The sequence below is a fragment of the Scyliorhinus canicula genome, chromosome 3 (genome assembly GCF_902713615.1).
Source record: "Scyliorhinus canicula chromosome 3, sScyCan1.1, whole genome shotgun sequence".
In the NCBI taxonomy this organism is placed as follows: Eukaryota; Metazoa; Chordata; class Chondrichthyes; order Carcharhiniformes; family Scyliorhinidae; genus Scyliorhinus; species Scyliorhinus canicula.
Window position 1 is genome coordinate 25,440,975 of NC_052148.1, and position 26,529 is coordinate 25,467,503.

Below are 26,529 nucleotides of genomic sequence, written 5' to 3' on the forward strand. Positions count from 1 at the left end.
CTTTATTTTAGGAAATGATTTGGCTGGTGATAAGGTACCTGTTAATCCAATAATGTCTAAACAGTTCTTACTACCTGAGCATCAGATGAATTGACAGAGAAATGCCCTAAAGTGCTTCCTGCTGGTGCTGTAACACATGCTACGTCTAAAACAGAATGTGGGCAGCACGATCACACAATGGGAAGCATTGTTACTTCACAGCTCCAGGGTACCAGGTTCTATTCCTGCCTTGGGTCACGGTCTGTGTAGAGCCTGCACGTTCTCCCTGTGTGTGCATGGGTTTTCTCCGGGCGCTCCGATTTCCTCCCACAAGTCCCGAAAGATGTGCTTGTTAGATGAATTGGACATTTTCATAGATCATAGAATTTTTCATAGATCATAGAATTTACAGTGCAGAAAGAGGCCATTCGGTCCATCGAGTCTGCACCAGCTCTTTACAGCATCTCCACAATATCTCGCTGCGTTCTGATCTTATATTCTCCTCTCTTCTTTCTTCAAGGAAAAACTATTATAAACTGGCTGACTTCAGCAGAAGTTTTCTTTTGTTATGGCCACAGTCCAAACTCAATTAATACCAACCAAACCCAACACCTTCAACACTGTCCAAACCCAACTTCTTCCACACTGTCCAAACCCAACTCCTTCAACACTCACAAACCCAACTCCTTCAACACTCCCCAAACCCAACTCCTTCAACACTCACAAACCGAACTCCTTCAACAATGCCCAAACCCAACTCCTTCAACACTCCCCAAACCCAACTTCTTCCACACTGTCCAAACCCAACTCCTTCAACACTCACAAACCCAACTCCTTCAACGCTCCCAAACCCAACTCCTTCAACACTCCCAAACTCAACTCCTTCAACACTCCCAAACCCAACTCCTTCAACACTCACAAACCCAACTCCTTCCACACTCCCCAAACCCAACATTTCCACACTCCCCAAACCCAACTCCTTCAACACTCCCCAAACCCAACTCCTTCAACACTCACAAACCCAACTCCTTCAACACTCACAAACCCAACTCCTTCAACACTCACAAACCCAACTCCTTCCACACTCCCCAAACCCAACATTTCCACACTCCCCAAACCCAACTACTTCCACACTTCCCAAACCCAACTCCTTCAACACTTCCCAAACCCAACTACTTCCACACTTCCCAAACCTAACTCCTTCAACACTGCCCAAACCCAACTCCTTCAACACTCCCAACCCAAACTTTAAACTAATGTGACAGGGGGATGGGAACCAGATTAGGAAGTTAGAGGTCAGTAAAGAGGCAGCAACTAAAGCCGGTAGGGTACTAGATAATAAACTAATTGTGACTCAGGGGAAGAGTAGACAGGGAAGAGATGATGAACGCAAAGGGACAGGTGGTCTGAGGTGCATTTGTTTTAATGCGAGAAGTATAGCAGGTAAGGCAGATGAATTTAGGGCTTGGATTAGTACCTGGGAATATGATGTTATTGGTATTACTGAGACTTGGTTGAGGGAAGGGCAGGACTGGCAACTGAATATCCCAGGGTATAGATGCTTCAGGAGGGATAGAGAGGGAGGTAGAAGGGGTGGAGGAGTTGCATTACTAGTCAGAGATGATATCACAGCTGTGATTAAGGAGGGCACTATGGAGGATTCGGGCACTGAGGCAATATGGGTAGAGCTAAGAAATAGGAAGGGTGCAGTAACATTGTTGAGACTTTACTACAGGCCTCCCAAAAGCGAGAATGAAGTAGAGGTACAAATATGCAGACAGATTATAGAAAAATGTAGGAACAATAGGGTGGTTATGATGGGAGACTTTAACTTCCCCAACATTGAATGGGACTTGAGTAGTGTTGGAGGCGTAGATGGAGCAGGGTTTATAAGGAGCATCCAGGAAAGTTTTTTAGAGCAGTATGTAAATAGTCCAACTCGGGAAGGGGCCATGCTGGACCTGGTATTGGGGAATGATCCCGGCCAGGTGGTTGAAGTTTCAGTCAGTGATTACTTTGGGAATAGCGATTACAATTCCGTAAGTTTTAGAATACTCATGGACAATGACGAGAGTGGTCCTAAAGGAAGAGTGCTAAATTGGGAAAAGGCCGAGTATAACAAAATTCGGCAGGAGCTAGGGTATGTGGACTGGGAGCAACTGTTTAAGGGTAAATTTACCACATTTGAAATGTGGGAGTCTTTTAAGGAAAGGTTAATTAGAGTGCAGGACAGACATGTCCCTGTGTAAATGAGGGATAGAAATGGCAAGATTAGGGAACCATGGATGACGGGTGGAATTGTGAGACTAGCTAAAATGAAAAAGGAAGCATACATAAGATCGAGGCAACTAAAACTGATGAATCTTTGGAGGAATATCGGGAAAGTAGGACGAATCTCAAACGCGCAATAAAGAGGGCTAAAAGGAGTCAGGAAATATCTTTGGCTAACAGGGTTAAGGAAAATCCCAAAGCCTTTTATTCGTATATAAGGAGCAAGTGGGTAACTAGAGAAAGGATTGGCCCACTCAAAGACAAAAGAGGGAATTTACGCGTGGAGTCAGAGGAAATGGGTGAGATTCTTAATGAGTACTTTGCATCGGTATTCACCAAGGAGAGGGACATGACGGATGTTGAGGCTAGGGATGGATGTTCAAGTACTCTAGGTCAAGTCGTCATATGGAAGAGGGAAGTTTTGGGTATTCAAAAAACACATTAAGGTGGACAAGTCCCCAGGACCGGATGGGATCTATCCCAGGTTATGAGGGGAGTGAGGGTCGAAATAGCTAGGGCCTTAACAGACATCTTTGCAGCATCCTTGAGCATGGATGAGGTCCCGGAGGACTGGAGAATTGCTAATGTTGTCCCTTTGTTTAAGAAGAGTAGCAGGGATGATCCAGGGAATTATAGACCTGTGAGCTTGACGTCAGTGGTAGGCAAACTGTTGGAGAAGATACTGAGGGATAGGATCTATTCACATTTGGAAGAAAATAGACTTATCAGTGATAGGCAGCATGGTTTTGTGCTGTGAAGGTCATGTCTTACAAACCTAATAGAATTCTTTGAGGAAGTGACAAAGTTAATTGATGAGGGAAGGGCTGTAGATGTCATATACATGGACTTCAGTAAGGCGTTTGATAAAGTTTCCCATGGCAGGTTGATGGAAAAAGTGAAGTCATATGGGGTTCAGGGTGTACTAGCTAGATGGATAAAGAACTGGCTGGGCAACAAGAGACAGAGAGTAGTGGTGGAAGGGAGTGTCTCAAAATGGAGAAGGGTGACTAGTGGTGTTCCACAGGGATCCATGCTCAGACTACCGTTGTTTGTGATATACATAAATGATCTGGAGGAAGGTATAGGTGGTCTGGTTAGCAAGTTTGCAGATGATACTAAGATTGGTGGAGTTGCAGATAGCGAGGAGGACTGTCAGAGAATACAGCAAAATATAGATAGATTGGAGAGTTGGGCAGAGAAATAGCAGATGGAGTTCAATTCAGGCAAATGCAAGGTGATGCATTTTGGAAGATCTAATTCAAGAGTGGACTATATGGTCAATGGAAGAGTCCTGGGGAAAATTGATGTACAGAGAGATCTGGGAGTTCAGGTCCATTGTACCCTGAGGGTGGCAACACAGGTTGATAGAGTGGTCAAGAAGGCATACAGCATGCTTGTCTTCATCGGACGGGGTATTGAGTACAAGATTCAGCAGGTCATGTTACAGTTGTATGGGACTTTGGTTAGGCCACATTTGGAATACTGCGTACAGTTCTGGTCGCCACATTATCAGAAGGATGTGGATGCTTTAGAGAGGGTGCAGAGGAGATTCACCAGGATGTTGCCTGGTATGGAGGGCGCTAGCTATGAAGAAAGGTTGAGTAGATTAGGATTGTTTTCGTTGGAAAGACGGAGGTTGAGGGGGGAACCTGATTGAGGTCTACAAAATTATGAGAGGTATGGACAGGGTGGATAGCAACAAGCAACAAGCAACAAGAGTGGGGGTGTCAATTACAAGGGGTCACGATTTCAAGGTGAGAGGGGGAAAGTTTAAGGGAGATGTGCGTGGAAAGTTTTTTACGAAGCGGGTGGTGGGTGCCTGGAACGCTTTGCCAGCGGAGGTGGTAGAGGCCGGCATGATAGCATCATTTAAGATGCATCTAGACAGATACATGAACGGGCGGGGAACGGAGGGAAGTAGACCTTGGAAAATAGCGGACAGGTTTAGATGAAGGATCTGGATCGGCGCAGGCTGGGAAGGTCAAAGGGCCTGTTCCTGTGCTGTAATTTTCTTTGTTCAACTCCTTCCACATTCCCAAACCCAACCCCTTCACACTGTCCAAACCCAAATCCTTCCACACTCCCCAAATCCAGCTCCTTCCACACTGTCCAAACCCAACTCCTTCAACGCTCCCAAACCCAACTCCTTCAACACTCCCAAACCCAACTCCTTCAACACTCCCAAACCCAACTCCTTCAACACTCCCAAACTCAACTCCTTCAACACTCCCAAACCCAACTCCTTCAACACTCCCAAACCCAACTCCTTCAACACTCCCAAACCCAACTCCTTCAACACTCCCCAAACCCAACTCCTTCAACACTGCCCAGACACAAATCCTTTCACACTCCCCAAACCCAACTCCTTCCACACTTCCCAAACCCAACTCCTTCAACAGTGTCCCAACGCAACTCCATCGCAATACTGCCCAAACCCAAGTCATTCAACCTAACTCAAACCAAATTCCTTCAACTCTGCCAAAACAAGCTCCTTCAATGCAACTCAAACTCATCTCCTTCAACACTCCTGAAACCCAATTCATTCAACAGTCCCAACTTATGAAACACCTCCCAGAGACAACTCCTTCAACACTACCCCAGTCCAACCCCTTTGACAGTCCCCAAGCCCATCTCCTTCGACTCTTATAAATCCATTACGGTAATCTGGTAAATTTTAATGAAACATGGACTTGTCATATACGTGTACACCAGTCAGATTTTCTCGATACAATTCAGATCCATTCCACTGAGAGGGTTGACTGGAATGGCAACAACTAATCCACCTGAAACAATGGTTCTGTTGTAAGAATATTTTTAAATGATGCTGCATCAACCAATTACCACCATGTTTGTTACATTTTAGCCATCAGATGAAACAGTGAAGGGGGTTATCGAGTTTTCAAAGATGGCGTTGGAAAAAATTGATAAAGACCGATCTGAGGGGCTTTGGAGTAATGTAAGTACATGTCAAAGTTCATTGAATCCAACTAACCTTAAGGCAAGAAGTATTGGACATTTAGGCATATGCTAATTATTCTTCTCTGAGTTGTATCCTCAAGTATTTGAGGGTTGCCTAATTATGGCTTGACCAGTTATTTTAGTATGGCCCATGGCAGAAGGATTCAAATTAATCTCATTTGGAAGAGAGATCAAACCCTGTGCTGTTGGTGCAATTCTGAAACATATGATGTTCTAGTCAAATGAGCTAACTGCCTCCCAACATAGGAACTTTGCGGAGATTTATTTACTTAACTTAACTTCGCCTGGAACGCTTGGATTTGTACTGAGGAGTTAATTCCTCCTATTTGAGAGAGGTTTGAATCATTATTGCAAGTGGTAGATGATAACATAGCTGTAGAGAATCTGACCAAAGAGGGGCTTGCAAAAATATAGAAATAAACACTTGATTATCTTTAACTTCTCTAAATGTCCTAATTGGTAGTTATTCTGCTATCCTTCACCAGTATGTGTCATAGTTGTGGGCCAGATCACCCAAAATAAAGGAAATGATCACCATAGAGCCAAAGTTTATCCCTATCTCTCCTTTCATAAGAATAGAACAGATTTATTAATGGTAACTGAACTTTAGCCCAGATTCTGCTGACAAAACAAAGGCATGTAACTGACTCACATTGTTTTAAATGTGCAAATTGAGCAACAACTTGTGATGAGGAAGACCTCCCACATGAACTGCAAATTGCCACACGTTTCTAGATGATTTGCTACTTTTCTTTTCTGTCTCTTTAGCGCTATTCCTCTTAATTCAATCTCTCAATTCCACCTTTTTAATGTCCTGCCAGCACTTGATTTGACATTGAATCCATTCACTCCAATTCACTTTCCTTCTCAATTCTTTCTCTGTTTAGACAGTCGTTGAGTCATTACAGTCCAGAAAGAGGTCATTCAATCCATTGAAATCAAACCAGCTCGCTATAGAACATGCAATTTCCTTCTGAAATTATTCCTCACCTTTGCTCCCTTCCACTCATAGGCAGCGAGTGCCGGGTCATTACCACTTGCTGCATAAAAAAGATGTTCCTCATATCTCCCCTGTGCCATGTTTTTAGAGTAATATAATAGGCACCAATCACTCAAACATATTGTGGGTTAATTTATTAAGGCAAGGCCTATGGGAACAGTCTTACATGGTGGTATAGCTTGGAGAAATTAGGAGCTGTGTGCTGTGCTCTTTCTATGCGAAGGTTTAACGAAGACTGAATGATAAGACACACTTCTCTCCTAGTGATGTCATCCTGCTGTCTCCCAAAGGCATAATACAACATCCCCCTTTTTTTGTCAGTGATGCAATAGGACCGTACAGTAGACTGGATATTTTCACGCGGTTATGCCTCACTGTTGCGTCTTTGTGAGTAATGATTTTATAGGACCTTGGCTCGAAACAGATCCTTGTCACCTCGGCGTCTTGCTACGCATCTTCTATGGGATCCTGGATCAGAACATTTTGTCCCAACTGTGAACTTGGCAATTCTTTTCCTGCAATTTTATTGTCCAAGTTGGTCACCTTATCTTGTAGTTTTAAAAGTTGCTCTCCAGATTCTGAGAGAGTAGAATGGGTAAGAGGAGGGAACTCGTCTGACAAACATTCGTTCATGGGATGTGGGCATCGCCAGCATTTATTGCCCATCCCTAATTGCCCTTGGGGGGCAGTTAAGAGTCAACCACATTGCTGTGGGTCTGGAGTCATATGTAGGCCAGGCCAGGTAAGGATGGCACATTTCCTTCCCTAAAGGGCACTAGTGAACCACATGGGCTTTTATCACAATCGGCAATTGTTTCAACATTTTAATTCGAGATTTTATTGAATTCAAATTTCACCAACTGCAGTGGTGGGATTCGAACCCAGTTCCCCAGAGAACTACCCTGGATTTCTGATTTACCCTTCCAATGGCAATGCCACGAGGCCACCGCCTCCCCAATAATGAGTTAGTTACGGAATAGTTGCTCTCAGATGTAACATTGTAATGGTTGTGCACTGCAGTCTCATCACAAGAGCGGCAGCACGGTAGCATTGTGGATAGCACAATTGCTTCACAGCTCCAGGGTCCCAGGTTCGATTCCGACTTGGGTCACTGTCTGTGCGGAGTCTGCACAACCCCCCCATGTGTGCGTGGGTTTCCTCGGGGTGCTCCAGTTTCCTCCCACCGTCCAAAGATGTGCAGGTTAGGTGGATTGGCCATGATAAATTGCCCTTAGTGTCCAAAATTGCCCTTAGTGTTGGGTGGGGTTACTAGGTTATGGGGACAGGGTGGACGTGTCGACCTTGGGTTGGGTGCTCTTTCCAAGAGCCGGTGCAGACTCGATGGGCTGAATGGCCTCCTTCTGCACTGTAAATTCCAATTCTAATTCAAGGGATATGTCTGTTTACCTGCTCTTTATTTGAGCACTAACACGACATTGTGTCTCCAAATATTTTGCTTCACAGTCACCTTGCTGCCTTTTCAACATCGTTTGACACTGAGCAAAATATCAAACACCTTCTCATGCCATGTTTTTCAAAATTAATTGACAGGTTGTGGGCATCGTTGGCCACGTCAGCATTTATTCCCCATCCCTCGGTGCCCTTCAGAAGGAAGCATTATCTAAGGGTGTTCCCCACGTTTTCCCTCTATGTAATCTTGCTGCCACTGTCTAACCATTGCTAGTCAGCAAGTTGTGTTGTTACAATGATATAAAGGCACCAATTACGCATTAGGATTTTGATTCATTTATTTAGATTACCCACATTGGAACAGTTACATAGTGATATAACCTGGAGACAATAAATGAAAATGAAAATGGTTTATTGTCACAAGTAGGCTTCAAATGAAGTTACTGTGAAAAGCCCCTAGTCGCCACATTCCGGCGCCTGTTTGGGAATTGAACCATGCTGCTGGCCTGCTTGGTCTGCTTTCAAAGCCAGCAATTTAGTCCTGTGCTAAACAGCCCCGCTGTTTAAGAGATATGTGCTGTGCTCTGCTCAAAACAAAAATAGAATTTAGAGTGGATCACAGGATGCTCTTCCTTACTAGTGATAAGGACATCAGAGCTAGCCCCTCGAGTCTGCTCTGCCATTCAATACGATCATGGCTGATCTCATCCTGACCTCACCTTGGACTCCCCGCCCACTCCCCATAACCCTTCACCAGGGCCGGCCCAAGGCACTGGCAACTCGGGCAGTCGCCCGGGGCGCCATGTGCTCGGGGGCGCCAGACTCGGGTCCCGCGCATGCGCAGTTGGGCCGGTGCCAAATGCGCATGTGCGGTGGCCGCCCTCCCCCAGGGCGGCCCCCTCCGCCCCCCCCCCCTCGGCCCTGCCCCCGCGCCTCGGGCCCGCCCCCCCTCGCCTCGGGCCCGCCTCGGGCTCGCCTCGGGCCCGCCCACCCCGTCTCGGGCCCGCCCACCCCGCCTCCGCCTCGGCCCCCCCCCGCCTCGGGCTCGCCCCGCCTCGGGCTCGCCCCGCCCCCCCCCCGCCTCGGGCTCGCCCCCCCCCCCCCCGCCTCGGGCTTGGCCCCCCCCCTCGGCCCACCCCTCTGCCCCCCCCCCTCGGCCCCCCCCTCGGCCCCCCGGCCCCGCCCCCCCTACACCCCCGGCCCCGCCCCCCGGCCCCGCCCCCCCTACACCCCCGACCCCTCCCCGAAGGGCGCCGAAGTTCAGCTTGCCCGGGGCGCCAGCAACCCTAGGGCCGGCGCTGCCCTTCACCCCTCTACTAATTTTAAAAAAACAACAATCTCCTCCTCTAGTTTGTTTGGTGTTCTGGCATCCACTGCACACTGGAGTAGAGAATTCCAAAGATTCACGACCCTTGAGTGAAGTAATTCCTCCTCATCTCTGTTTTAAATCTGCCACCCCATAGCCTAAAGCTATGGCCTCTATAACAAGGGGAACGTCCGCTCTACGTCAACCCTGGCAATCTTCTTTAGCATCTTGTATTCCTCAATTAGGTCTCCCTTCATTCTTCTAAACGCCAGTGGGTGTAGGCCTAAACTTCTCAATCTCTGGAATCAATCTCTGAACCGCCTCTTTTGTATTTACATCCTTAAGGAAGGGGATCAAAACTGCGCGCAGTTCTCCAGGAATGGTCTCACCAATGCGCTATACAGTGGCAACAGCACCTCCCTAATTATACGCTCTATTCCATTATCTTCTTTATTACCTCCTTATTATTGAGCTGGTTTAGCTCAATGGGCTAAACAACTGGTTTGTAATGGTGAACATGGCCAGCAGTGGGGGTTCAATTCCCGTACCAGCTTACCCGAACCCGTCGGAATGTGGCGACTAAGGGCTTTTCACAGTAACTTCATACTTCTGACAATAAGAGCTTAATATTACCTCCTGCACCTACATATAATTTTGTGATTCATGCAAGAGGACACCCGGATCCCTCTGCACCAAAGCATTTTGAAGTTTCTCTCCATTTGGATAACAAGTTGCCTTTTTATTCCTCCGTCCAAAATGAATAGCTTCACACTTATCCACATTAAATTCCATCTGCCAAATTTTGGCCCACTCACTTAACCTATCTACATGCATTTGTAAATTTCTTATTTCCTCATTGCAACTTGCTCTCCCACCAATGTCATGCTGCTATCTCTTAAAGACAATATTACAACAAATTGCACCTGTGAGGTTTGTGTACCCTGATCCTTGTACCATAGGACTATGGGAACAGCTTTTTTTTTACCTTGCCTGAATCTGCCATAATCTTGTATACCTCTATCTCCTTTCAAGCACCTCTCAACCTCCTTTGCTCCAAGGATTACAATGCCAGTTTGTCGCACAATTCCTTAGTCAAGAAAGATCCCAAATGCACTGACGCCCATTGCTCAGCAACTTTGTAGATTGGTGGCACAGTGGTTAGCATTGATACCTCACAGCACCATGGACTCGGGTTCAATTCCAGCCTCAGGCGGCTCTCTGTGTGGCGTATGCACGCTCTCCCTGTGTCTGCATGGGTTTCCTCCAGGTGCTCCGGTTTCTTCCCACAGTCCAAATATGTGCAGGTTAGGTGGATTAGCCATGCTAAATTGCTCCTTAGTGTCCAAATGGTTAGGTGGGGTTACTGGGTTACGGGGCTAGGGCGGGGGATTGGGGCTAGGTATGTTGCTCTTTCCAAGACCCGATGGGCCAAATGGCCACATTCTGCATTGCAGGGATTCTGTGTCGAACTAACAAGGCAGCTGCAAGATGCACATTTCCAGACAAATCTGGTCCTTAGAGTTTCAACCACTTTAAAAGAAACCAACATTAGATAGGAAGGCTAAAAGAAAGTCGGACAATGTTAGGAGCGTTGTTGAAATGAAATGAAATGAATGAATCAATACAATCAAAATCTGATAACATTCTAAGATAATTATTGTAAACATCTATATAATATTTAAAATCATTCATTTACTTGCACATTGTATGCAAAATTCTACGTCCCATCCTGGTGTTTCTGTCACAGGTCTGTGTCATTTTCCTGGTTCTGAATTCCTTTACGTTTACAATGGAATTTTATGTTTCACTTTCTGGCTGTAATTACAACTTTTATTTGAGTGGTGGTGCTGTTGTGCTGCTGATCAGCCTTTTCCCACGTTCCAACCAACTCAATTCTGCTTCCCAAGTCGCCGTCCGATGTCCGACTTCACTATGAACGTTAACATAAACACAAGTTTGTTGGAAGAATGTCTGGTCCCATTGTGCCCGTCTGCACCTGGGCACTACAATTGGGGATAGTGAAGGAGGGTCAACTTGTTGAGGGATATTCCTGGTCTTCTGCTCTAATTTTGGCAGAGAAACCCAACAGGAGTGGTGACAATAAATGGTGTAAATTCCAAAGAATGAGTAGGCAGTTGAATCCCTGCAGCTATCTGCTTGCCTGAGACCCCCCCCCCCCCCTCCCCCCCCAACAACTCCCTCCGTAATATTTATCTGGACACCCTAAAAAGGACACAATCACAGAGAGAGGCTTTTCACCCAAAACATCTGTACTGGCTTTCTGCTTATTCCCCGTAGTCTTCCCAATCTTCCATTTCACATCATAATTACATTTCCTCTTGATCTGCCCCGATTGACCCTGCCTCTACCCCAGTCTCAGGCAGTGCATTCCAGATCCGAACCACTCGCTGTGTGAAAATGTTTAGCCTCGAGTCAATTACCTTGCCAATCTCTTGCCAATTACCTGAAATCTGTGTCCTCTCATTCTCCATCCTTCCATCAATGAGAACAGTTTCCCCCTGTCTATTCTGTCCAGATTCCTTGTGATTTTGAACCCCTCTATCAAATCTCCTCTCAACATTCTTTTCTCCAAGGTGATCAGCCCCAACTTCTCTACCGACGTAACTGAAGTTCCTCAACCCTGGGGCCATTCTTATGAATCTTTTCCACACCCTCTCCAAGTCTTCACATCCCTCCTAAGGTGTGGCACCCAGAATTAGATGCAATACTGCAGCTGCAGCCAAACCTGTTGTCTGTACAATGTGGTCTCCTCTGTATCGGAGACACCAAAGGCAGGGTGATCGCTTTGCTGAGCATCTTCGGTCTGTGCGCATTCAGGACCCTGATCTTCTCATTGCTTGCTATTTTAACAAAAGACCCTGCTTCCATGCCCACATGTCTGTCCTTGGCCTGCTGCAACGTTCTAGTGAAGCCCAACGCAAATTGGAGGAACAACATCTCACCTTCCAGTTAGGCACGCTACAGCCTTCCGGTCTCAACATCGAATTCAACAACTTCAGATGATTAGCTCGACCCCACCTCGACCCATTTGTTTTCACCCCATTTCATTTTAACAGTCTTTTACCATTTCTTTCTTTCTTGTCTTTCTTAATATATATTTAACCCCTCCCCCCATCTTATCCACATTCCCTTACCGTTTCTCCTCTTTGCTTCCCCCTTCCCCTCCCCCCACATCTACATCTGTCACAGTTTACCCTCATATTAGTTTATCTGCTGTTTGGCCTTTCACATCTTTTGTTCTCTCTGGGGACTGCCATTAGCACTCTTTTCCCTTGGTTTCTGTGGCTATTAGCACCCGGTTTCCCTAGGTATCTGGCTTTGACTCATCTTTCATTCTCACTCCACAGTATAAGGGCAGCACGGTAGCACAAGTGGTTAGCACTGTGGCTTCACAGCGCCAGGGTCCCAGGTTCGATTCCCCGCTGGGTCACTGTCTGTACGGAGTCTGCACGTTTTCCCTGTGTCTGCGTGGGTTTCTCTGGGTGCTCCGGTTTCCACCCACAGTCTAAACATGTGCGTTAGGTGGATTGGCCTTGATAAATTGCCCTTAGTGTCCAACAAGGTTAGGAGGGGTTATGGGGATAGGGTGGAAGTGAGGGGTTAAGTGGGTCGGTGCAGACTTGGTGGGCCGAATGGCCTCCTTCTGCACTGTATGTTCTAAATATTTCCCACCTTCTCTGTCTGTTAGCTTTGGCAAAGTGTCATCGATTTGAAACATTGCTCTTTTCTCTACCTGCAGATGCTGCCAGACCTGCTGAGATTTTCCAACATTTTCTCTTTCATACTTGAAATGAAATGAAAATCACTTATTGTCACAAGTAGGCTTCAATGAAGTTACTGTGAAAAGCCCTAGTCGCCACATTCCGGCGCCTGTTCGGGGAGGCTGGTACAGGAATTGAACCGTGCTGCTGGCCTGCATTGGTCTACTTTAAAAGCCAGCGATTTAGCCCAGTGTGCTAAACCAGCCCCTTGCATACTTGCATATCCTCTTTGCTTTTGTATTGCATGTCCCTGTTAATAAAGCCTAGAATTCTGTATGCTTTATTAATTGTGTGCTCAGCCTACCCTGCCGTCAATGATTCATACACCTATTCACCCAGATCGCTCTGCTCCTGTCCACCTTTTTGGAATTGTAGCCTTTATTTTCCATTGTTTCTCTGCGTTCTATCTAAAATGAATCACTTCACCATTCTCTGCATTGTATTTCACCTGTCACTTGTCCGCCCATTCCACCAATCTGTCTAGATGCTTTTGGAGGTCTACATTATCCTCCCCAAAGGTTTTGTGTCATCTGCAGGTTTGAAATTGTGCTCTATACACCAAAGTCCATGCCATTAAAAAATACCTGGAAATGTAAGTGACCCAACATCAACCTCTGGGGAATTCAACTATAAACCTTCCCTCTCTGTCCTGTCACTCAACCAATTTCATATCCATGTTGCTACTGTCCCTTTTACTCCATGAGCTGCAACTTTTCTCACAAGTCTGTTGTGTGGCACTGTATCAAATGCCTTTTGGAAGTCCATGTAAACTACATCAACAGCATTACCCTCATTGACCCTCTCTTGTATCTTCATAAACCTCCAGTAGTTAGTCAAACACGATTTTCTCTTATCAAATCCATGCTGGGTTTCCTTAATTAACCAACATTTGCATTAGGGACTATTAATTTTGTCCAGAATTATTGTTTCTAGAAGCTTTTATAGAGAATCATTCAAGAAAAAGGACAGAATGACCTCTGTGTGGTGGAAACAGAGATTGGAGGTTAGGAGCAGGATAGTGAAGGAGTGGGAGGTGGTATCTCCTGGTTTCTCACTGGTGGTTTTCACATTGGTAGCTTCCGGAAGCAGATTAGAGTAAGTGATTGGGATGGTTAGCCTTATTTCACAGAAGGGGTTTAGTCTTCCTATAACTCATCAGCAGGGGGCACCAACACTCACCCTGCGCCATGGTCCCTCTCAATCCAATTTTGTTTGTGGAGCTCCAGTCTTTATTCACTCATGCTGTCTAGAGTATGTTATATTTTAAATAATCACTTATCGAAAATATATATATTACCCTTGAATCCACCAGGATTATAAAATGACCAATAGTCTTCTTGTTGACAGATGAACTATTTATGAGTAATACAGTAATAAAACTATGAGTCCTTTTACTCAATACTAAACTAACAATCAAGAATTAAAATACAATGCAGATAACTATATAACTATACACTGTTATATCAAACTTGCTCTAACTTCTCTCACTCTAGCTATTCTATGTCTTGCTTGTTCACTGTTCAGCCAGGCCTCAGTGGGTGTTGGGACAGCAGGTGGGGTGGGGGGCGGGGGCGAAGTCCTCTGCAGAGCGGCCAGGGACTGCCCCCAAATGCTGGAAGACAGGAATGCCTCTAGGTCTGCCTGGAGTGCGGAGTACAGGCCCTTCATCCAGGCATGAACTGGGAAGCTGCTTCCAGGCACCTACAATAGACTCTTCATGAGCCGGCAGTTACCTTCCAACCAGACTTGCTGTGCATGCCCCCATGCTGCTTTAGCAAAAACAGCCCAGGGGTGGGATGGAGCTGAGGAACCTGAGCCTGCTGTGGCTACTTCTAGCTTCCACACACCTCTGGTCCAATTGGCCTACTGTACTCAAGTGGCCAGAATGGTAAAACACGTTCACTCCCACGAAGTGTCTTTAAGACAGATATAGATAGGTTCTTGATTAATAAGGGGATCGGGGATGAGAAAATATCAGCCTTGATTGAATGGCGGAGCAGACTCACTGGGCCAAGTGGCCTAATTCTGCTCCTACGTCTTATGGTCTTATCTCCAAGACAGGGTGAAGTTGAATGGCTTGGCAGACCACTGAGATGATGTGTTTGCATCTGAGCGAATAGACACCACTAACATAAACCTATCTTTTTCTCTGCTGTTCCTTTCTCCTCCCTGTCTCTGTCCTTATCCATGTGTTTCCACCTTCCCTCTTTGTGCACATTCAGGTTACGAAGCTGTGTCGGGAATGCTTGAAAAAGCAGGAGCCTGTTCTGGCTGATACAAACCTTTACCAACTGAAGTTTCTTAGCCTTGCCTCCGAAGTGCTCTCCTATCTGCAGAAGTTTGAAGAGGCAGCAGAATATGCCCGGAAAATGGTGGAAGGGTACCAGTAAGTGGCCAACAATTAAAAATGACAAGCTGAGTTACAGATATGAACGGACTTGCTGTCGGTGAGAGGATCCATGTCAGTATGGTGGTGACATTCTGTCCCCTTTGAAAATTATTTCCTTTTCAGGGTCAGCACTAGCTCCATTAGGGGGCAGCATGGTAGTATGGTGGTTAGCATAAATGCTTCACAGCTCCAGGGTCCCAGGTTCGATTCCCGGCTGGGTCACTGTCTGTGCGGAGTCTGCACGTCCTCCCCGTGTGTGCGTGGGTTTCCTCCGGGTGCTCCGGTTTCCTCCCACAGTCCAAAGATGTGCGGGTTAGGTGGATTGGCCATGCTAAATTGCCCGTAGTGTCCTAAAATGTAAGGTTAAGGGGGAGTTGTTGGGTTACGGGTAAAGGGTGGATACGTGGGTTTGAGTACGGTGATCATTGCTCGGCACAACATCGAGGGCCGAAGGGCCTGTTCTGTGCTGTACTGTTCTGTGTTCTGTGGTAGCACTCTCGCCTCTCAGTCAGAAAGTTGTAGGTTCAATCCCTCCTCCAGGCACATGAGTGAAATCCTGGCTCACCCTTTGGGGTGCAGTACCAAGTAGGTGCTGCACTGTCAGAGGGTGCTTTCTTTGGGGTGAGATGTTACACTGACATCCTGTTTGCCCTCCCAGGTGGGTGCCAAGGATCCCATACTCCTCATTCCAAGAATAGTGGGGGACAGGGCGTCCTATCCTATGTTTATCCCACAATCAACATCACTGAATCATTCTGATGGAAGATCATCCATGTGGAACGTTAAATTTGTTCCTCCCCTCTCCACAGACGCTGCCAGACCAGCTGGGGATTTCTTATTATCGGTCTGTGATCTCATTCCTGTTTGCAGGAACCTGCTGTGAGAAAATTGGCTTCCCCTTTCCTGCCTTACACTGCAAAAGTACTTCATTGGTTGTCAAATGTTGTTAGGATGTCCCTTGGGGGTTCTGAGGTGCTATATAAATGCAATTCCTTTCCTGGCTAGAAATGCAGACTTGCTAGAACACCCATTCCACAGATGTCTATGGCCGCCTGGCACCTTGCCCCACTGGCCATTTTGCAGGAGGTGATTTACCCATATTCAGCCATCAAGACCTAGCCTCATTCTACTCCCACAAAATATGATGTTCACTCGTATTTCCCAGCAATAGTCCGTGATGAACATTTGGGCGTGGGAGTTATGACTGATCTTTATTACCTGACTCCTTAACTCAGTGAAGTTGAAACAAACTCACAATCAGAAAGCAATCATCAGGCTTGATTATGATTGGTATTATTGTATGGTATTATTGTTCATTGCTACTCACTACACTTTAGAAAGGAAATGGGGAGGGGGGAAAGTGGGACAGGTTACTGAGTTGGAAGATCAGCTATGATCATAATGAATGGCAGAACAGGCTCAAAGGGCTGAATGGCCTCCTTCAGCTCTGATTTTCTATGTTTCCGGCCAGAATTCTCCATCCGTTTACGCAGGCGGGACTTGCTGGACCCGCTGCAGTGAATGGAGTTTCGGCTGAGAGCCAAATTCTCCGTTCTCGCTGGCAGCGGTGGTGGGGGAAACCCGGATCGGAGAATTTCGGCCTACATGATTCGGTTTAGAAAGGGTTTAGAAAGGGTGTGGAATTGAGATTTATGATATGGGATTTTGGTTTGTGGAAGGGTTTGAGTTTTCGCTTTCCAGTAGGGAACGTTAAGAGGCGATTTGATAGAGGTGATCAAAGTTGGTTTTGATCCAGTAAAGAAAGATAAATTGTTTTTAGTGGTTAAAGGATCCGGAGGACCCATGTTGAAGGTGACTGGACAGGAACCAAGTTTAAAAAATCAAGCTCGCTGGAAGCAGATTCAATAGGACATTCCAAGGGAAATTGGATAAATGCACCTCTGGGGGACGAGCAGGGGGTGACGGACCAGATGGTCTGAAAGGCGTCCTTCTGAACTATAATGTAAGGGGAATAGATAGCTGGCCGCAAAGGAGACCCCAAGATGGTATGTTGTCTCCCTGGTGCCAGAGTTAAGGATGTCTCGGAGCGGTTACAGAACTTTCTGGAGGGGGAGGATGACCAGCCAGTGGCCAAGCTACACGTTGGTACAAACAATATAGGTTAAAAAAAAGGAATGAGTCCCAAACACAGAATATAGGGAGCTAGGAAGAAAGTTGAGAAATCGCACCTCAATAGTAGTGATCTCAGGATGACTGCCAGTGCCCCATGCTAGTCAGAGTAGAAATAGCAGGATATCGGATAAATACATGGCTGAAGAGATGGTGTAAGGGGGAGGGTTTCAAATTCCTGGGGTATTGGGACCGGTTCTGGGGGAGGTGGGACCTGTACAAACTGGATGGGTTAAACCTGAGCAGGACCGGGACTGATATTATCCTTTGGGGTTGTTGGGGGGGGGGGGTTACTTGCTAGACCGATTGGGGAGGTTTAAACTAATATGGCAGGGGTCAGAACCTATGTAAGGATTCAGAGCAGAGGGAATCGGATGAGGGCATTGAACTTGATGATCGGCCATGGTCATAATGAACGGCAGAGCAGGCTCGAAGGGCTGAATGGCCTCCTCCTGCTTCTATTTTCTGTGTCTGTTACTATGTATATCATTCTAGTGCTCTGTTTGAACTTCGTACAAGTGGGCCTATAATTTTCTATCATCTGGCAACGATTTTTAATGAAGTATTTTTTTTACTGTTAATAGGAAACTCTACCATCACAACAATGCCCAGCTGGGTATGGCTCTGATGAGGGCTGGCGTGACACACTGGCATGCTGGACTCATAGAACCAGGCCATGCGATGATATGTCAAGCAAATGGGATACTCCTGGTGACGCATGGCCCCACCCATCCAATCACCAAAGATATTGAGGTTAGTTTTCAATTCAGCGTTGCACTTGGAGCTGAGGATTTAGGGTGCGACAGTGTTGGAATCTTGAGCGCAACGCATTTCTGTTTGATTTTCTTTGAACCCAAACCAACCTTTCAACTCTGCTTGTGTTCGTGAATTGGTTACCATTAGGATTGGGGAGGTGGTAGCGTAGCGGTAATATCACCAGACTAGTAATCCAGAGGTCTGGGCTAATGCTGCAGGGTAGTGGGTTCTAATCCCACCATGGCAGCTGGTAGAATGAATTGAAGGGCAGCACGGTAGCCTAGTGGTTAGCACAGTTGCCTCATGGCGCTGAGGTCCTAGGTTCGATTCTGGGTCACTGTCCGTGTGGAGTTTGCGCATTCTCCTCGTGTCTGCATGGGTTTCGCCCCCACAACCCAAAAATGTGCAGAGTAGGTGGATTGGCCATGCTAAATTGCCCCTTAATTTGAAAAATATAATTGGGTAATCTAAATTTATTTTTTAAAAAGCTGGAATTGAAAGCTTGTCTTAATAATTGTGACTATGTGACAAGGTGCCGCGTGGGAAACTGAAGAAGGTGAGAACCATAACCAAGTTGGACCCAAAATTGGCTGAGTGGCAGGAGGCATCAGTGATGGTCCTGGGCGCTTTTGTGACTGGAAGCCTATGTTCAGTGGTGTACCGCAGGAATCGGTGCTGTGTCCCTTGTTGTTTGTAGTTTACATTAATGATCTAGACGGGAATGTGGCGGTTATGATCAGCAAGTCCGCAGATGACATAAACATTTGTGGTGTGGTAAATAGCAAGGAGGAAATCCTTAGATTACAAGGTGATATAGACGGGCTGGCCGGATGGGCAGAACAATAGCAAATGGAATTTAACTGTGAAAAGTGCAAAGTGGTGCATTTTGGGAGGACTAACAATGCAGTGGAAAATGTTGTGTTATGCTTCTTCACATATCATAAGCTGCTTCCTTGATGTATACTCTGGCATCTGCAAATTTGAAGCTGTTACATTTAGTCCCTTCATCCAAAGCATTAACATCTATTGTGAATAGCTGGGTTCCCAGCGCAGATCCCTGCGGTACCCCAATAATCACTGCCTTCCATTCAGAAAAAGACCCATTTATTCCAACTTATGGGCTGGTTTAGCACAGTGGGCTAAGACAGCTAGCTTTTAATGCAGAACAAGACCAGCAGCGTGGGTTCAGTTCCCGTTCCAGCCTCTCCGAACAGCTGCCGGAATGTGGCGACTAGAGGATTTTTATAGTAACTTCACTGAAGCCTACTTGTGACAATAAGTGATTATTATTATTATTGTTTCCTGACTGCCAATCCGATTTCTATCCATCTCAATACACTACCTCTGATCACATTTGTCTACAAAATCATGAGGGACATAGACAGAATGGATAATCAGAGACTTTTTCTCAGGGTAGAGGGGTCAATTACTGGGGGGCATAGGTTTAAGGTTTGAGGGCAAGGTTTAGCGGAGATGTACGAGGTAAGTTGTTTTTTTACACAGAGGGTAGTGGGTGCCTGGAACTCACTGCTGGAGGAGGTGGTGGAAGCAGGGACGATAGGGATGTTTAAGGAGCATCTTGACAAATACATGAATAGGATGGGAGTAGAGGGATACGGACCCCGGAAGTGTAGAAGATTTTAGTTTAGACGGGCAGCATGGTCGGTGCAGGCTTGGAAAGTCGAAGGGCCTGTTCCTGTGCTGTACTTTTCTTTGTTCTTTGTTCAAATGCGCTTAAACTTTGCATGCTGATCTCTTATGTGGGTCTTTATCAAACGTTTTCTGAAAGTCCAAATAAACCACATCCACTGGCTCCCACTCATCAATTCTGTTATATCCTTGAAGAATTCCAGTAGGTTGTTGGCTACACCTTCAGCTTCCAAGGCCCTAAGTTGTAGGATTGTGTCCCTGAACCTCTCCACCCCTCTCTTCTTTTAAGATTCCTGAAAGATACGATTGAGTTTTTATTCATCTGTCCTAATGTGACCAGGTGTAAAATTATATCTGATTTACATTCCTCAGATACTTTGCTACAGTAAAGGTGCTTATATAAATCCAAGTTATTCTGGTAGTTTATTTCACAGGCTCTTTTCTAAAACAGCACTGATTAGTTGAATTGTGCCTGTCTCACAGACTATGCGGTGCCAGACGGAAATGGAACTGCGAATGTTCAAGGACAATGAATATCTTTATTACCAGATGAGAGAGGCAGCCTTGAAGAACCAGAAAATGCATATGATGGCAGAGCCATCCGGCGAGTACATCAAGGAGCTGTTCCACAGGAAAAAATAAAATGTTTGCGTTTGGTCATTTGTTGCGTGGGTTCTGAATTGATTAGTGCGGCGTAACGCGCAGTTGAAGGTGGGTGTGGAACAAAAGCGAAGAGAATCCAGTTGCAGCCAGAACTTCCGACAGCAATCAAGAAAAATTGGGCAGCGCTTTTCCCCTCGCAAAATGGCATTTTGTGCAATCATGTGTTTCCACATGACGCGTGTACTTGTAAAGTAGTAACAAACTGTTTGTCGAACATGCTTTTCACAAAGGCAGTATCAGCCTTGGCTAGTCAGGGTGGAATGGGGTGGGGGGGAGAACTGCACATATCGGGAGTAATTTTACTCTGGGTGGAACGCCATTTCTGTGTTCTACCCACTATAACCCCTCGTTCATTGCAGTGGACAATAACATTGGGCATGGAGTGAGTAATCAAAGAGTGATAAACAGGGTTAGGTTAAAATTACCCCCCCTCAATAAGATCATATATTCTTTCCTTCTATCATGGTGCTCAATCATGTGCAGCTCTCCTTAATTGTTTTTCCATTCAGTGTGTTGCCAATCCAGTCCTGGGCCAGTTCAGACAGATCCTTGAGGTTTCTTTGCCTCCAGTGGTTAGGGGACAGAGAAAGGAAAATCCTGGTGAGAGCTGTTTGCCTCCTCCCCTAAGGCTGATGGTGTGCTGGGGGCTGCAGGTACACTGTATGGCTGCCAATGGAACACCATCAATATAAACACTGGATTATGGTCACAGGTTGATTTTGTGCTAGTGATATACTCTTATGCGCAGACCAGGGATCCATCTGGCAATAGCAATTCTTCAATGCCCAAGGGAGCCAGCATTAGGTAACAAATATTTCTTTTAACTGGTTAGCACTGCTGCCTCAGAGCGCCAAGAACCCGGGTTGGATCTAGTCCCGGGTCACTGTCCGTATGGAGATCGCACATTCTACCCGTGTCTGCGTGGGTCTCACCCCCACAAACCCAAAGATGTGCAGGGTAGGTAGATTGGCCATATTAAATTGCCCCTTAATTGGAAGAAAGATTGGGTACTCTAAATTTAATTTTAAAAAAACAATAAGCTGCCCATGGCAGTCACTATCTACAATCACAGTTCCTAACGGGGCAGGAAACTACCCGGTCCTTGCTTGGGCCAGCCTTTCTGTTCAGTTCTGCTCGAGCCCCACGGGAAGATCGATAATGGTTTCCCCGTGGGTCTCATAGGGATTATGACCAATTCATAGGATTGTCCAGCCAAGACGGAGGCCATTCATCCCATTGTACCTGTGGCGGCTCATTGAAAGTGCTACCCATTTACTTCCACTCAATCCTCTCTTTCCCCATACTCTTACCATTTTTTTACCTTTTAATGTATATACCCAATTTTCTTTTGACAGTTTCTATCGAATCTGCTTCCTCAAGCCTTTTGGGCTGTGCATTCCAAGTAAACAACTTGCTGTGTTGAAAATAAATCTCCTTTCATAGAATCATAGAATTTACAGTGCAGAAGGAGTCCATTCGGCCCATCGAGTCTGCACTGGCCCTTGGAAATAGCACCCCACCTGAACCCACACCTGCACCCTATCCCCGTAACCCAGTACCCCACCTACCCTTTTTGGACATTAAGGGCAATTAAGCATGGCCAATCCACCTAACCTGTACATCTTTGGACTGTGGGAGGAAACCGGAGCACTCGGAGGAAACCCACGCAGACACGGGGAGGATGTGCAGACTCCGCACAGACAGTGACCCAAGCAGGGAATTGAACCTGGGACCCTAGAGCTGTGAAGCAACAGTGCTATCCACTGTGCTACCGTGCCGCCGCTTTGGGGAAGAAATTAATGGGTGGAACAGCGCTGAGTACCAGATCTCGTGATTTCCAGACCGAGCTCGTGACATTTGTCTGGAATGAGTGACTTGCATGTGTATAACCCTTCAAGTAAATAAAACTCTGCTCTTCCTGTAAATGGCCCCAGTCTTTTTAATTGTAAATCTGAATCCTAAAGTTTCCTCAATGGCAGAAACGGTAGAATAGATATTCTATGAGCTCTGGTGTCATGGCCCATCTGATGACTAGAGCCACAATAGAGCAGAAAGGACACGTGACTAACGGAAGGTAGACTCACCGTTATGACTTAACCCCCACTTCTCAGTCTCTGGTGCGGTTAAGAAGTGGAATGAGTTAATTGGCATGACTGCTGTCATTCTGGTTACCCTTGAAACTCAGGAATGGGCCCAACTTTATTATTTCATAGAATCATAGAATTTTCAGTGCAGAAGGAGGCCATTCGGCCCAGAGTCTACACCGACCCTTGGAACGACCACCCTACTTGCCCACACCTCCACCTTATCCCAGTAACCTCACCAAAACTTTTCAGACACTAAGGGCAATTTAGCATGTCCAACCCACCTAACATGCACATCTTTGGACTGTGGAAGGAAACCGGAGCACCCGGAGAAAACCCACGCAAGACACGGGGAGAATGTGCAAACTCCACAGACAGTGTCCCAAGCCGGGAATCGAACCTGGGACCCTCGGGGCTGTGGTTTCTTCAGTTCAAAGGGATTGCTTTGTTTAAATAGGTGATTTCAAAAAATCAGCTTTGAAACCCTGTGTTACAAACTTGTGCGGAAAGAAAGGCTAGGAGACAGAGCATACAGGACTTCGGACCAAGTGCTGGAAAATGGGGTTCGAGTAGATAGGTGCTTGATGGCTGGCACAGACATGATGAGCCAAAGGGCCTCTTTCTATGCTGTATGACTCTGAGGTAAATTTGGCACTTTTATTTATAGGCAGACATTTTTGCCTCCAGATCTGTGGAGATTTTAGCTACTAAGTTTCTATGATTTTCTCACTTTGCAAGGCAAGCATCAGAAGAGAATCTCCAATTTCCCCCATGTCCCACACGCATACAAGCACACGACCAGTTTTGGGCTTGGCAATAGATTCCTTGACAGAGATGCACCTCCTGTTGACCTGGGAATATATCTGACTGCTTTGCTTTCACTCTCCGTCTGAGAAACACTGGTCCTCTCACTCAAACTAATAAAGAGAATCGTTTCAGAAAAATAAGGTAGATCGGGATAATTCTCCCAATACCGGAAGAATTGTGGGATCGATACTGTGGGTTCGTGCCCCAGAAACCCGCATTTGAGAACGTAGGGTCAAATCCCACCACAGCAGTTTGGGAATTTAAACTTAAAATAAATCTGGAATTTAAAAAAATAGCATCAGTAATAGTGTCAATGAAACTACTACTGGTTTGTCATGAAACTCATCTCGTTCATAATGGCCTTTGAGAAGGATATTTGCCATCCATACCCAGTCTGGACAATATGTGACTCCAAACCGACACCATCATGGTTAAGCTCTGAGCTCTCAACCACTGTCTGCTTGAGGGTGTATTTGGAGATAGGCAATAAATGCAATAAATGCTGCCTTTTCAATGGCGTTCACATCCTCTGAATGAATTAAATAAAAATTTGATGCAAGATTAAGAGCAATAATTTTTTAGGCCATGTTGAGACCTTCCCAGCTGCCTACATGACTCTCCCTGGTATGGTTAAATGGGGAAATAAAATAGTTAAGCACTTAAGATCAGAATGGCCTTCCAAATTCAATATTTCACTGAATGGGTTTACAATAAAAATGTTACAATGCTTTGTTGCCTTGTTGTGCTCTAAGCTGCCCTGCTTTACTTAAATGCCTGAGAACACTTTGTAATAAAACGTATTAAGCTACCAAAGGGCATTAGATGATAAAAATATATATTGCATAAAATGGTTGAATTATATTCATCATGTACTTGAAATTACAAACAATGCCAGCTGCAAACATCACAAATAAAAGTTTTATTTAAAGAAATCTTATTGCTTTCTCTTACTAATCGCACTAACAAAGATTTTTTTTTAGCATCAATCTATCGGAGCTGTCTCCTACATTGGAATTCCTTTTTTCCTGTCCTTTTCCATTCCGATGGCACAGAAAAACAATTCCAAGGCTAATTTCTCTCTAATTCACTTCACAAAGATCATGTTAATGGCACATTTTCCACTGCTCCGTTCTGTTGTTGAACATCAGGCTTTTTCCATAATGGGGTCTGTCTGCTCCTCTGATCATCCAACAGGACTCTCATTTCTGCCGACATCCCCCCCCCCCCCCCCCCCCCCCCCGACCACAAGACCTGACCCCCCACCTCCTATCTACTTCCTCCGGCAGCTCCGGTTTCCACCCACAGTCCAAAGATGTGCAGGTTAGGTGGACTGGCCATGCTAAAATTGTCCCTTAATGTCCGAGGGCGTGGGTTTAAGTAGGGTGTTCTTTCAGATGGTCGGTGCAAAAATCGATGGGCCGAATGGACTTCTTCTGTAGAGATTCTATGGAAGTTCTATGCAGCAAGACCTGGCCAACATCCATGCTTGGCCATCACTCCCAATAACCAGCTAACATTCCAAAACTGAGATGGAACATTAAAGCTGGTCAACTGACCTGCAGCCCCACATCTTTCTTGTGCCTCTTGCTCTGAAAGTATGGCTAAATTACAGTCATATGGAAATTCATTTCCCCAGATGTTTTCCTAGTCATCCCTTATAATGTTGGTGGAAGAACCACTGAAAACCTAAAATAAGCATTTGCTCTATTTTTCTTTGCACGGCTCTCTCGCCAAGGCTATTGGAGTAACAGAAGAATTTTGTACCTCACAATTCCTTTGGTTCACAACGCAATAGTGATGCTACTTCACCACCTATTACATACACATTAAATACACCACCTGTTACAGGCGCACTAAAGACACCACCTATCACAAGCATACAAAAGACACCACCTATTACAGGCACAATGAAGACACCACTAAAGACACTGCCTATTACAAGCCGGTGGGATTCTCTGTAGCCTGGCACAAAAATTGGGATTGGCGATTGGGAGAAGAATGGCTTCCAATGCCGGATTCTGGGTAGGCGGCGGTTGGCGATGCTCTGCCCCCTCCAAATCAGCGGCATCGGGATGTGTGCCTTGTACAGTCGCAAGGCCGTTGCTGCGTCATCAGCTGGCCCACCTGCGACGCTCCACCCTGATGGACCGAGTTCCCGATGCCGCAAGCCACGTGTGATCCCAGCGGTCGGGAACCTGGTGTACCGTCTGCCACAGCGTTCAGCGCCGCTACACTTGTCTGGGATCCGTGCCGCTAGCTGTGGGCTGCTGCTAGGGCTGTGGGGCTGAGGGGAGGGGGGGGGGGGGGGGGGCACATGCACAGCCCTTGACACGGTGATTCTGTGGCTGTTTTCTATGCAATCCGCAAATGTTCCATGCAGTGCCGTCACTAGCCCTACACTGGTACTGGAATTGGTGAGGGGTTCACGCCTATTTTCCCGTCGTGAATCACCTACGGATTCTCCGTTGGCGCCGTCACCTAGCCTCAGGAACAGAGAATTCCGCCCACTGGCTATTACATGCACTCTAAAGACATCGGCTATTACAAGCACACTAACGATACCGGCTATTACATGTGCACTAAAGGTGCTGGGCTGGGTTCCCCACCCCGCCGTGCCAAATTTCAGACTCACCCCACCGGCGGGAAGCTCCTTTACACCGGCTGGTCAATGGGGTTTCCCATTGTGGGGCAGCCCCACGCCGTCGGAAAACCCCCAAGGTGCTGGCCAAATGGAGCACCCCGCCGGCAGAGAATCCAGTCCACTGCCTATTATATGCGCCCTAAAGACACCTACTATTACAACCACACTAAAGACACCACCTATTCCAAGTACACTAAAGACACCGCCTATTACATGCGCACAAAAGACATTGCCTATTACATGCACATTAAAGACACCGCCTATTGTATGCACATTAAAGACACCGCCTATTGCATACACACTAAAGACACCTCCTATTGCATGCACACTAAAGACACCGCCTATTACATGCACATTAAAGACACCGCCTATTACATGCACATTAAAGACACTGCCTATTACATGCACATTAAAGACACCGCCTATTACATGCACATTAAAGACACTGCCTATTACATGCGCACTAAAGATGTTGCCTATTACAAGCACTCTGAAGATACTGCCTATTACACAAGATCTGGGTTAGGCTACCGGGTTGAGTCTCATGCACTTCCAGGTAGAGGCCAGGGTCGGGTCATTGGAGGAGATTTAGGAAGGGGATCTGTGTGTGAGAGCTCACAGAAAGTCGCCACGCTCCGGCGCCATCTTGCTTTGTGGACAGCCAATGTAAACATTGCGGCAT

General features: G+C 46.2%; 1 protein-coding gene across 2 annotated transcripts in view; it reads left to right on the forward strand.

Moving 5' to 3' along the window:
• Positions 1–20,312, forward strand: part of LOC119963864 (histone-lysine N-methyltransferase Smyd1-like) — a 70,369-nt gene extending 50,057 nt beyond the window's left edge. For both annotated transcript variants that reach the window (XM_038793217.1, XM_038793218.1), the window contains 4 exons: positions 5,114–5,206; positions 14,950–15,113; positions 17,831–17,999; positions 20,136–20,312. In XM_038793217.1, the coding sequence (XP_038649145.1) occupies positions 5,114–5,206; positions 14,950–15,113; positions 17,831–17,999; positions 20,136–20,294 (585 nt within the window). In that variant the 3' untranslated portion in view covers positions 20,295–20,312. The remainder of the gene's footprint in view (positions 1–5,113; positions 5,207–14,949; positions 15,114–17,830; positions 18,000–20,135) is intronic.
• The last annotated feature ends 6,217 nt before the right edge of the window (positions 20,313–26,529 follow it).